Here is a 13,183-nt window from a genome sequence, read left to right on the forward strand (position 1 = left end):
TCAGAGCTGCGTCTGCAACCTACACTGCAGCTCACGGCAACCCGGATCCTTAACCTATTACTCGAGACCGTATGGATACTAGTCCGATTCTTAACCCGCGGAGCCATAACGGGAACTCCCTGTGTGTGCTATTTTCTATCTCAGTGATTTCAGCTCTTGTCTGTATTAATTTATTTTTCATCTATTTTATTTCATTTCATTGCTCTTTTTAATGAATACTTTATTGAAATCAAATTCCATGAAGTTTGTACCATTCTTTTGAAATCCCAGTGGATATTGCCTTGTTGCTCTTTTAAAAAAAATTTTTTTGTAATTAAGTTTCTTCTTCATTATTAGTCACTCTTTAATAATGCAGCCTTTTGAGGCCATAAATTTTCCTCTACAATTGTAGCTACAAGCCAAAAGTTCAGGTACAAAGTTTTCTTCTTTTTATTACTCTCTAGTTGGTTTATAAGATCGAATTTGTTTTCCTTTGGTCTAAGAGCTATTTCGGAGAATGTTTCTGAATTTACAAATTAAGGTTCTGGTTGTCTTTTTATTATCAAACTCTAATCATGCCAAATAAAAACAAATCCAGATGTAGATGAGAAGCAACTTTCACTGCAAAGACTATTGTCACAGGGAGCTTGCTCTGATCTCAGAAATCTGCAAGTACGTCAAAATCATACAGGGAAAGGGCTTTCTTTTATAGAATGAAAGAGGAGGCAGGCAGAGATAAGCAGACTCTGGAGGGAAGCAGGACAAACAAGAGGGATGACCACTGGGATCAAACAGGAAAAGGTCTCGCTGCGGTCAGCTGATTCACAGGAAATGTTGATAAGAGGGCACTTCTATCTTTTGCTGTGCTTGCTCAAGCTTGAGGGCAAGCAGAGTTCAGGGGCCTATAGGGAAGAGAGAGGCAAGACCAGACAAGATCAAGACAAAGTACAGGACAAGAACAGAGCTGTTATGAGCACTTGGTCCATTTAACTCGGATTGGAACACTGCCTTGGCAGAATTCCCGGGCAAGCACCCTCTTCCTCAGGCAACTGCACTTATCAGGACTTCCCTTGGGGTGGACACACACAGGCCAGCTCAGGAGCACATCTAACTTCTAACCTCTAATTTGGCACTATTTCTATTAAATAAGCAGTACTCTCTACCCAGTTCTTAAGTACAAGTGCTGAACTTTTGCAGCTTAAATGTCAGTAAAGGAAATCCCTCCTAACTATTAACTAAAACACTTCCTGGAGTTTCCGTTGTGGCTCAGCGGTAACAAACCCAGTTAGTACCCATGAGGACTCGGGATAGATCCCTGGCCTCGATCGGTGGCTTAAGGATCCAGCATTGCCATGAGCTGTGGTGTCGGTCACTGACTTGGCTCGGATCCTGCATTGCTGTGGCTGTAGCATAGGCTGGCAGCTGGAGCTCCAGTTCTGACCCCTAGCCTGGGAACTTCCATATGTCACACCTGTGGCCCTAAAAAGCAAATAAATAAGCAATAAATAAATAAATAAATACACTTCCTAAATCTGACCAAGAAATGATGCACTAATAACCAAATTCCTAAATATCAGAGCTTGAAGGAAACCTGAAAATCATTGAGTCCAATGTAATAATCCCATAGATTGGGAGACTGTGACCTCATCTAGAGACATCCGAGGTGTCGGGATTTGAGAATAATATTTATAAAGTGTCATAGGGAGTTCCTGCAATGGTGCAATGGGATTGGCAGTATCTCTGGAGCACCGGGACACAGGTTCAATCCCCAGCCCAGCACGGTGGGTTAAAGAGCCCCTATTGCCGCAGCTGCGGTATAGGTCACAACTGGGGCTTGGATCTGAACCATGACCAAAGGACGCCTCATGCCATGGGGCAGCCAAAAAACAAAACAAAAAACTTAAAAAGATAAAATAAATAAGATGTCACAGTCCTGGTGGACAGGGACAGAGGACATAAACAGGTGAAGTATTCCCCCTGAACCTAGAGATAAAATATCATCCCATTTCTTTCCCATGGAACTATAGGCCTATAGGAACTATAGGGCTCCTTGACCAAAGGTTTGTAGCCTCTGGGATCAGAAGGGCCAGGGACACTGAAGGTCAAAGTCAGAGAGAGACAGAGAGAGGGGAGAATGCCCAGCGGACTGACTTAGCCTCAGCCAGAGCCACAGCAAACTGGGCTACCTATGTCCATGGGGGTCTCTGAATAGAAGCTATTGTGTCTCTGGTATAAAGAAAGATCCAAAAGGACCTTTCAAACCAAAATAATCAATAAACTCTGTGCTTATTTAATCTGTCTTAACTCTGGACCCTGGAAGACAGAAGCACCTTCACCCTTGCAAACACACTTGCTCATTCACTTAACTCTGCAGAAACTGAGGAAATGACCTTCAGGAAAATTAGAAAATCGAGATGTGCAAAGGGACTCGAGAGCATTCAAACATGACAAGTAAAGAACAAAATTTGGCAAAATGTCGTGACCGGACAGATGGCCAGTGGAGAAGAGGGAGCCTTCAAATGGACACGCTTAACTGAAGCTTTTGAGAGAAGAGTGGAAAAGGAGTTAGGGAAGAAGAGGAAGCCGTGGAGAAAGAGAAACACAGCATCCGTGTATCTCTGCTCCGTCTTTACAGTATTTTTAACTTCCTTGGTATCTATCTGACAAGAGCACTGGGCTAAAATCGATTTAGGGATAGTACCAGATCCACAAGGAGTGGCCTCTCAGGACATATATTATTTCAGAGTCTTTCCTTTCCTCCGAGTAGTTGAGGCACCATCAGGACACTGACCTGAAGAATGATTCTCTACTGGGGAGGCCCGGGGTCATTCTGGCACATCTTTCCCTGCCCCCTCCTCAGACAACACCTCCCCTCACCAACAACACTTCCAACACACACACACACACACACACACACACACACACACGCACGCACACACACAGAATTACAGATCAGCTGGTGAAGAATAAAGGTTCAGAAGGCAGAACACATGGTAAAGGACAAATGTCATCAAAGTCTTCATGAAGCAGGTCAAGCTGTGATGTTTTTCATTCATTCAAGGACCAAATTGTCTCTCTACAGTATGTTACGTATTGCAAAGAAGCTGTACACACATCAAATTGGAGCTTTTCCTTTTTTGCTACTGTCTGCCACAAAAATTTCTGCCGACACTCAACAAATGCTCTGTGCCCACTTACTCCCCTTGGCTAATCTGACCTTGTGCTTTTATTTGAAGGTTCATTACAGAATATTCTCTGGAAGGATCACAAGGCAGAAGCCCTGAATTCATCCTATTCTCAACTTGAGAGCCACATGCCATATCTTTCAGTGTTTGATTTCCTTTCTAATATAAAAATATGCAATTTATTCATCTGACATTTTTTATTATTTTATCTTATTATTTTATTTTTGTCTTTTTAGGGCCATACCTGCAGCATATGGAAGTTCCCAGGCTAGGGGTCAAATTGGAGCAACAGCTACCGGCCTACGCCACAGCCACAGCAATGAGGGATTGAAGCCACATCTTCGACCTACATCACAGCTCACGGCATTGCCAGATCCTTAACCCACTGAGCAAGGTCAGGGATTGAACCCACATCCTCATGGATACTAGCAGGGTTCGTTTCCTCTGAGCCATGACGGGAACTCCCATCTGACTTTTTTTTTTTTAATTTAATGATTTTTTTTTCTATTATAGCTGGTTTACAGTGTTCTGTCAATTTTCTACTGTACAGCAAGGTGACCCCGTCACACATACACATATACATTCCTTTTTCTCATATTATCATGCTCCATCATAAGTGACTAGATATAGTTCCCAGCAGGATCTCATTGCTTATCCATTCCAAAGCAATAGTTTGCATCTGCTAACCCCAAATTCCCAGTCCATCCCACTCCCTCCCCCTCCCCCTTGACAATCACAAGTCTGTTCTCCATGCCACCTGACATTTTTTAAAATACAAATCTATCACAAAAATGTTGATGGTTACTATTGGCAAATCAATCTGCACTTAATACAAAAGCCATATTCTATAATGAAATGTGCTATATATAATTCTTCACAGGTAAAAAAATAAATAAGTAAACTGCTAATCACAAAATAATCAAAATTACATGTAACTGGAGTTCTGGTTGTGGCTCAGGGGGTTAAGGACCTGACGTTGTCTCTGTGAGGATGGAGGGTTCAATGGGTTAAGGATCCAGTGTTACTGCAAGGTGCGGTGTAGTTGGCAGATGCTGCTCGGATCCGGTGTTGCCGTGGCTGTGGTGGAGGTTGGCAGATGTAGCTCCAATTCCCTAGCCTGGGAAATTCCATATGCTGCAGGTGCGGCAGTAAAAAGAAAAAACAAAACTACATATAACTGAGGGCAGAGCCTGACATCTGGGGTTCAGTCCATTGCTTTTAAATAATCATATGTTGAACAACTACAGGGTCTCAGGCACTGAAGCCAGCATTTCTGAACATTCTCTTTTGCTGGAGCCTCACCAGATTCTTGAAGCTTTCATTTTACAGATGAAAGAAATGCCGAGAACTAATTTGTGATCTTCGGCAAATCATTATTTCAAAGAGAGGAAGCATTCAATTCAGGGATGTCTCAGAACAATGGAGACTAATGTTTATTAAAGAATTCTAACACTGCAGGCAAGAACAAAACTTAATTTTTATAGGTGATTAAAATCCTTTCATCTTCAAAGCACCAACATTCTAGACAGTTTGCAAGTCATTGACTCAAGATTGGTCTGTTGGATAGATTCATCCTATAAAAGAAAAGAGACATAGATACAGAAAAAGAAAGCATAAAAATGCATTTAGGAAATACTAACAAACAGAAGAAAATCTTACGGATTCACCTCTACATTGATTTACACACGGCCTCATTAAGCAAAGAATGTGAGGCAGTAATGGCCATGGTAGTCACTAAACGCCCTTCCCAGCGGTCATCTCTGACAGAATAAAAGAATAATGTCAGAGAAGCACCTCAGAATAACTTATTTTCCCCCCTCTCAGCCGCACACATTGCATATGGAAGTTCCCAGTCCAAGGATCGAATCCGAGCCACAGCATCACCTTACACTGCAGCTGCAGCAACACAAGATCCTTAACCCACCGTGTGACAGTGGGAACTCCAGAATAACTTAACTTTTAAGCTGAATCTTAAAAATAAAGATGAGATAGATGTCAGCATCAAAAATTGTGTCAAGAAGAAAGCTTAAAGAAAAGAAAAAGAAACAAGATAGAGTACCTGTTATCACAAGCTTCCTCAAGTGAGACCCAAATGTCCAAATATCCCAAAACATAAGACACATAAAGTTTCCAAACGGAAACTGCTACAACTCAGAAGACAACTAAAGAAAAACTCCACAAGCCCCCGGCAAAATTCAGAGGTCAAAAATATTGCTAAACTGTGTCTTTTCTAATGCTTTCCACTTAAAGCTCTTTCTGCATAGGATCTGAAATTTCTAAGTTTCATCACATTTATTTCACTTAGCTACTGTTCCTTTCTTTAAAACTTTGAGCCAAATGCCAGCCCTTAGGAAAGTGGAAAGATTATGTTTCATCATTTTAAAAGGGAGGAAAAGAAAGGGGTGGCTCCTCTCACCTCCAACATGATTTGCATGTCATTTAGGCATTAGTGTTGAGACTTCTTTTGGTTTCATAGCTTTGGGGAGGGGTGAGGCAAGATGACCCATAGACTGTTGGCACCTACCTGAGAAAGGCATAATGAGAATTACTCCCAGCTTAACGATTTATCAAAGTTTATAAAATACCTTGAACCCCCTGAAGCGGTGGCACGCTAACTATGAGAAGAGGCGCCACTTGCAGAAATGATGTGGTTAAGACATAAAAGCCAATAACCTAAAGGGCTACACAGTAAAGGGAATTGCCACGTATTTAATAAGGTGTCCCAATCAAAGGCAATCGAAGGAAAAATTAAAAGAAGGCAGAACACTGAAACACAAACGACTGAATTTAAAGACGAAAGCATACACATAGTTAACGGAGGGCCAGGACTTGCCAAGATAAGCAAGAAAGTTTTAAATAAACACAAGTCAGCTACTTGAGCCTAAAGTTCAGGAGCAAGAAGTATTTTTGGAAGCACCTATACTTTAAAAACAAACAAAAAAAAACCCTTTAAAAAATTGTAGTAAAATGTACGTAACGTAAAATTTACCATTTTAATTAGTTTTAAGTGTATAGTTCATTTCCACTGCTCTGTGACCAATCTCCAGAACACTTCTTATCTTGCAAAACTAAAACTGTACCCATTAAACCCCTCATTGCCCCTCCCCCAACCCTGGCAACCACTATTCTATTTTCTGTCTCTGAATTTGACTACACCGGTACCTCATATAGATAGAATCATACAGATTTGTCTAGGAAAAAAAAAAAAAAAAAAAAAAAAAAAAAACTTTTCAAACCTGAGAAACTCCCAGCAGAGGCAAATGGAAATAGTCTAAAGAACAAAAACACAGAAAAACAGGAAACAGAAAGTGAACTGAGGAGGATTCTAGATGTCAAGTATCTATAAAATATAACCCCAATCATAACATTAGTTATCGGAAATGGATACAGATCCTCTTTTCTAAATATCTTTTAAACAAAAACAGAAAAAAACCCAAGCAGAGTGGTAGACGGGGAACTCCAGATTTTGGTATCTGCAAAATGACTCCAGGCCTAACACGGGTTCTCAGAAGTGATTCAAATAAAAAATTTTTTAAATAAAATAAAAAATAACATTGAAAATGGATAAGCAGTTAGGTCCTACTGTATAGCACAGGGATTGTGAGAGAACATGACGGAAGATAAAATGAGAAAAAGAATGTGTATGAATGTATGACTGGGTCACTTTGCTGAACAGCAGAAATTGACACGACATTGTAAATCGACTATAATTTTAAAACAATTTTTTAATAAATAAAATAAAAAACAAATGTTAAAAGAAGTGACTCAGCCTCTTCTCCAGACAGCGACAAAATCAATATTATCTTTTCATTTCCTAAGATTTGATTCTAAAGAGGGAAGTTGGTAGCACTATATTAGACTCTAATTCAATCAGAGAAAAAAGCGTCTTTGTCACACAGCATCTCACTATTAACTCTGGTCTGAGGCCAAAAACATTCTGCCTAAATATTTTTCCAATCTTTCTTAGACATTCTCTGCTTGAATAAGCCTGCATTAAGATCTAATAACATGTACATGGAAGACTATTATTTGTTTCAGTGTTTCTTACTAAGAGTAATATATATATATATATATATACACACACACACATACATACATACATATACATATTATATATATATATATATAATTTGATCTCAAAATACAAACAAAACAATCATCTAAAATCACAAACTTCACCTTAGAAACATGCTGATCAAAATAATCCCAGAGAAGGACAATTAAGTAAACCTGAAACAAATGCTGATGCTGAAGTTCATTTCAACATTAAAAGAATAATAGGAACGAAAAGTCACAAGTTTGATGGGAAATTTTCATTCGCCTCATATTAAGTATTTTAATTACATCTGTTAATCTGGGGATGTGCCTTGCAGTTGGGAAATCATGAAGCAAATTTAACAAAATTACTCTCAGAAGAGAATTACTAGTCATCAAAACCTCTGAAAGATTAAAACTGTAAATCTGAAAAAAAAAATTGTTTTTTGCTTTGCTCCACCTTATTTTCTTTTTTTTGATAGAGTAGATGCCCCAGAGGCTCTGACCCAGCTTCAGAAGAAGAGCCAGTATAGCGTGGGTTCCAGGGGGAAAAAAATTATCAATGGGTGGATTAGCAAGGCTGTAACAGGGATTAAGAAGTGACACAGGCAAGGAACACCCTAAAAGTGTGTATATAAGGGCCCAAAAGGCAGCCTGCAAACAGGCACTTCACCGTCCCCTCTCCTCCTCACCTGGACAAGCTAAACCTCTGCGGGGACATCATGTCTTGCTCAACTCGCGTGTCCTCCTCCAGGGCCAGAGGCAGCAGCTCCGTCAGGGTGTCTGCCGGTGGCAGCAGCTTCAGCAGCGGGAGCCGATGCGGTCTGGGGGCAGGCTCTGCCCCGGGCTTCCGAGGAGGAGCCGGCAGCTGTGGCCTCAGTGGGGGCTCCAGCTCGGGCTTCGGAGGCAGCTTTAGAGGGGGTTTTGGTAGCTGCTCCGTGGCAGGCGGTTTTGGAGGAGCTTCAGGCTCTGTGGCTGGCTATGGTGGAGGTTCTGGCTTTGGCGGGGGCTCTGGCTTTGGCGGGGGCTCTGGCTTTGGCGGGGGCTCTGGCTTTGGTGGGGGTTCTGGATTCGGTGGGGGTGCCAGTGGAGGCTTCTATAGCTACGGTGGTGGTTTGGGTGGTGGTGTTGGCGATGGGGGGCTCTTCTCTGGAGGTGAAAAGCAAACCATGCAGAACCTCAATGACCGCCTGGCCAATTACCTAGACAAGGTCAGGGCCTTGGAGGAGGCCAACGCTGACCTGGAGCATAAAATCAAGGAGTGGTATGACAAATTTGGACCTGGGTCTAGAGATGTTGGATCAGGAAGAGATTACAGCAAATACTATCCAATCATTGACGATCTCAGGAAACAGGTGAGGCAGCTCTTCATTGCTGAGTGTCTGTTATTTCTGTACCTTTCCCGAGTATTCAGCTCGTGTAGCGTAATGATGAATTTAAGTCAAGGAATTATTTGAAAGCATATCTGCTTCACTGTCTGTGTAAAGCGGGACTTGGTGTGTTTTGACTATGACAGTAAGTACTGTATAGATGACATCCAATCGCATCAGTTTTGTCTGCATCTCACGTTTGAATATTTCTACATAAGAGTAAAATGCGTACCATGCCAGTAGCTAATTATCCTAAGAGTATGGCTATGAGTCGACACTAACTTAATCTAGTCATTTTGTGATTAATTCTGGCAGGTTGACATATTTTAATGTCTTACTAGATTTAAGATTCTTTTTCCAAGACTCTTTTTCTCCCTAGAAAATCTGGTGCAAAGAAACTATGAGAATGTAGTGAAATCTAAAACATTTAGCCACAGTTGTATGAGAAATATATATTTTTAAGGCTTTTTTGGAAGTGAAATTTATGTTTCACACTATTTTCTGAAAGCGCTCAGAGAATAACTGATCTTCCAAAACAGCTGAAATGTGCAGAGGGTTGCATCCCATAAAACAATGTTCCGTGTTGCTGTGGCTCTGGCGTAGGCCGTCAGCAACAGCTCTGATTAGACCCCTAGTCCGGAAACCTCCATGTGCCATGGGTGCAGCCCTCAAAAGACAAACGACAAAACAATGTTCCAGGCATATACCAGTAAATGCGCAAACTGTTCATTTCCGTAGTCTATGTATATCAGGGATATCAATGCAGGAGTCATTACTAAGTAGATTTTCTGAGCAATTCCCCTTTGAAAGTAAACTCAGGGTACATTGACTCTGACCCATTTACAAGCAGACGCAGGTAAAAAGCATCCATGATTTTTTTCGCTATTAATGTCTTTTCTAGATCACTGCTGCCACTATTGAAAATGCTGGGATCGTCCTGCAAATTGACAATGCCAGACTGGCTGCTGACGACTTCAGACTGAAGTAAGAAAAATGAAGATTTGTAGGAAAAAATAAAATTCAGTCCATTTGCTTAGTTTATTCCAAATTTTAAAGAATCATTTAGGGGCCCAAGACTAAAATTCACAAACATCCCGAGAGCAAATTTTTAAAAAACCATCATTCCACCAGCAAGAAAAGAAAGAGGCCATTTCAGGCGTTTTCGTTATAAAAAATATCATTGGCCATCAAACTGCTCAGAGAGGAAAATGTCTTTTTAATGTGTAAGAATGGACTGTACTCTTTGAAACAAGCTGAACTATACTCTTCCAGGTACGAGAATGAGCTGTATCTCCGGCAGAGCGTGGAAGCCGACATCAACGGCCTGCGGAAAGTCCTGGACGACTTGACCATGACTCGCTCGGACCTCGAGATGCAGATGGAGAACCTGGTGGAGGAGCTGACCTACCTGAAGAAGAACCACGAGGAGGTAGGCACTCAAGCCACGATTCAATGACTCTGGCCTACAAAGATGCCTCCACATCCATTCCATAAAAATAAAATAAATTTGGAGTTCTCGTTGTAACATAGCAGGTTAAGAACCTGACTAGTATCCACAAGGATTTGGGTTCCATCCCTGGCCTCACTCAGTGGGTTAAGGATCTGATGTTGCCGTGAGCTGTGGCGCAGGTCGCAGACACAGCTCGCCTTGCTGCAGCTGTGGCATAGGAAGGCAGACGAAGCTCTGATTCTACCCCTAGCTCAGGAACCGTCCATATGCCACAGGTGTGGCCCTAAAAATAAATAAATAATAAATAAAATAAAATAACTTAAATTCCATCTGAATGGATTTCCAACTTCTATGAAGGAGGGAGGAAGGGGGAGGAAAGCCATAACAGCAAATTATGTGTATATTTGATGGGTTGGTTTTTTTCCCTTTTGTGTCCCAGTTTTAGCTTTTTGTTGGCGTATTCACACTTTAGGAAGTCATCGCTTTTCTGTTTTCATCCCTACTGTCATTTTTTTTCCCTCTTGCTAGGAAATGAAGAGTATGCAAGGAAGCTCCGGAGGCGACGTGACAGTGGAAATGAACGCTGCCCCAGGAACAGATCTGACTAAGTTACTGAATGACATGAGGGCACAGTACGAGGAGCTGGCTGAGCAGAACCGCCGCGAGGCTGAGGAGCAGTTCAAGAAGCAGGTAGATCTTCACCCTGAGCCTCTGAGCCCGCGGCTACACACAAGCCACCTTGGCTCCTGGCATCAGCCTGCAATGATTGCATTTTATTTGTATTTAGAGTGCCTCCCTGCAAGCACAGATCTCTACTGACGCTGGGGCAGCCAGTTCCGCCAAGAATGAGATAACAGAACTGAAACGCACCCTACAGGCCCTGGAAATTGAGCTGCAGTCCCAACTGGTCATGGTTTGTGCAAACAGCTTTTCAAAAATCTCCAATGGGTAGTTGAGTGATTCGATTTTCTGCTTTGCCAAGATATTCCACTTGACACATCATAAAAGCAGGATAAAGGATGACTGTATTGCGGTTGTCAAAGCAGAAAACATTCCAGTTAAAGGTAATATACTGTTTCCATAAAAGATTTAGCTTTTAAAAAGTAATGCCAACAAAAATTAAGGAAACACGAGTTCTCTTGCGGTACAGCAGGTTAAGGATCTGGCACTGTCTCTGCAGTCAGGTCACTGCTGTGGTGTGGGTTCAATCCCTGACCCAGGAACATCCATAACGCCGTGGGCACGGCAAAAAAAATAAAATAAAATAAAAATAAGGAAACATGGATAGAGCAATAGAGTTTGTAACTCTGAGAAAGTACACTTGTAGCATCTTATAAAGTATTGTATATTTTTAATCATCCAGTGATTTATTTTCATCATGAAATTTTTATGTTTTTTCTCTTAGAAAAGCTCCTTGGAGGGGACCTTGGCTGACACAGAAGCTGGCTATATGGCGCAGCTGTCACAAATCCAGATTCAGATCAGCAGCCTGGAGGAGCAGATCTGCCAGATCCGGGGCGAGACCGAATGCCAGAACGCTGAATATGAGCAACTGCTGGACATCAAGACCCGCCTGGAGATGGAGATTGAGACCTACCGCCGCCTGCTCGATGGAGAAGGAGGGTAAATGAAACAGGACCACGCTAAATGCATACCTTGGTGTATTTACATTATGAAACCAAAAAGGGGCTTGGGGAATGGGACTTGTATTTATACAGTGTCAGTGACACAATCTGATCAAAAGATAGCTGGCTTCATCATAAAGAGCCCTCTGCCTGGAGGGTTTCTCCTGCCTTTGCAAACTACAAAGGAAAACTTTTTTTTTTCTTCTTCCAGTGGTTCTGGTTTTGGAGGATGTGATTTTAGAAACTCAGGATCCAGAAACACAGGGTCCAGAAACATAGGCTCCAGGGATTCATCCGTGTCTGGTGACTCAAGATCTGGAAGCTGTTCTGTCCAAGGAAGAGGTAGACGTCTTTTTTCTTCATGTTCCTGATCACTTTATCATTGAAAAGTAAAGGCATGCTTTGCTTGTCACGTAGAAAATATATACCATGCTTCACATCATACCATGTGAACATGGTATGTTCTCTCTGGGTAACGTTACACCATGTTATCGGGAAATGCACCTGGATTTCTCTTGATCTATGTATCTGTGACAGTTTCTGGACTGACATTTCGATTCCATGATTTTCAGATCCAAGCAAGTCAAGAGTGACTAAGACCATCGTGGAGGAGGTGGTGGATGGCAAAGTCGTCTCATCTCAAGTCAGCAATATTTCTGAGGTGAAACTTAAATAAGCAAGTTTCCAGATCAACAAGAGTGTCTTTCAGAAGAAAAAAAAAAATCTAAAGGACACAGATGAAGAAATTGCATCAATCTGCCACCTTTCTGGACAACTTCAGGAGAAAGTTTCATCCAGAAATAGATGACCAACTAATTTTTCTGCATCCTCTCCTTTTCTTACTAGAATGCTCTTGAAAAAGTTGACAGCTTTGCTCTGTTTCTATGCTTCAATAAACTTACTTTTGCAAGTTAACTAAATTACTCCTGATTTTTCAAAGAAATTCAACATTTTACCCAGAAATGAAGCTGTCAGTTCCGATCTAGCTACATTGTTACTAATAAGAATGTATACATTATACATTATTTATATAGTATCATCTTCATAATAATCAAGGTTATAACCATTTTGTGGGTGGGAAATTTTAATAACATCGCCTTAGAACTCAGGTATAGCTGAAACTGGATCTCACCATTCCTAAAAAAACCACCAACCGCTTAGCCCACCAAGAAGGATGAGATTATTTGAATAATCAATCTATAATGATTATTCCATCTATAATTATTATTCTAGTTTCTTTATGTCCATCACTGAACACTGAACGGAGTATTTCATGAGATTTAAAAAAAAAACAAAACTTACATTTTAGATGGAGAGGAAAGCTAAAAACACAAAGACAGTAAAGAGTGGAGGGTGTTCACAGAGAAGGGCTTAATTCCACAATATCTACCAGAAGCGCCACAGGAATCTGACAAGTGTGTGTCTGCAGAATATTTAGGAGACTGGTCAAAATAAAAGTCTCGGGAGGCAAGATGGGATAGATGATACGGTGCCAGATTTCTGAAAACCCTGAACATTCCAAAGAGAGGCGATGCTTGG

At 41.3% G+C, this 13,183-nt stretch overlaps 1 protein-coding gene and 1 long non-coding RNA gene across 4 annotated transcripts in view; one reads left to right on the forward strand and one right to left on the reverse strand.

Annotated features, from left to right (window-relative positions):
- The window catches only part of LOC106505430 (uncharacterized), a 101,039-nt gene that overhangs the window by 40,204 nt on the left and 47,652 nt on the right, over window positions 1-13,183 (reverse strand). The window lies entirely within an intron of this gene.
- KRT24 (keratin 24) lies at window positions 7,801-12,557 on the forward strand. The gene is made up of 8 exons (XM_021067014.2): window positions 7,801-8,554; window positions 9,471-9,553; window positions 9,842-9,998; window positions 10,548-10,709; window positions 10,807-10,932; window positions 11,425-11,642; window positions 11,856-11,986; window positions 12,217-12,557. The coding sequence occupies exons 1-8, from the start codon at window positions 7,922-7,924 to the stop codon at window positions 12,318-12,320; spliced, it is 1,614 nt and encodes a 537-aa protein (XP_020922673.1). The 5' UTR covers window positions 7,801-7,921; the 3' UTR covers window positions 12,321-12,557.

The sequence above is a fragment of the Sus scrofa genome, chromosome 12, assembly GCF_054392235.1.
Source record: "Sus scrofa isolate SSC_HxYL_T2T_F1_AM1 chromosome 12, Sscrofa_HxYL_maternal_Yorkshire_Landrace_v2.0, whole genome shotgun sequence".
Classification (NCBI taxonomy): Eukaryota; Metazoa; Chordata; class Mammalia; order Artiodactyla; family Suidae; genus Sus; species Sus scrofa.

Coding starts and splice junctions, on each gene's coding strand:
- KRT24 (XM_021067014.2), top strand. CDS start 7,922: ATGTCTTGCTCAACTCGCGTGTCCTCCTCCAGGGCCAGAGGCAGCAGC. Junction 8,555..9,470: donor TTGACGATCTCAGGAAACAG/GTGAGGCAGCTC, acceptor TGTCTTTTCTAG/ATCACTGCTGCCACTATTGA. Junction 11,987..12,216: donor CTGTTCTGTCCAAGGAAGAG/GTAGACGTCTTT, acceptor CATGATTTTCAG/ATCCAAGCAAGTCAAGAGTG.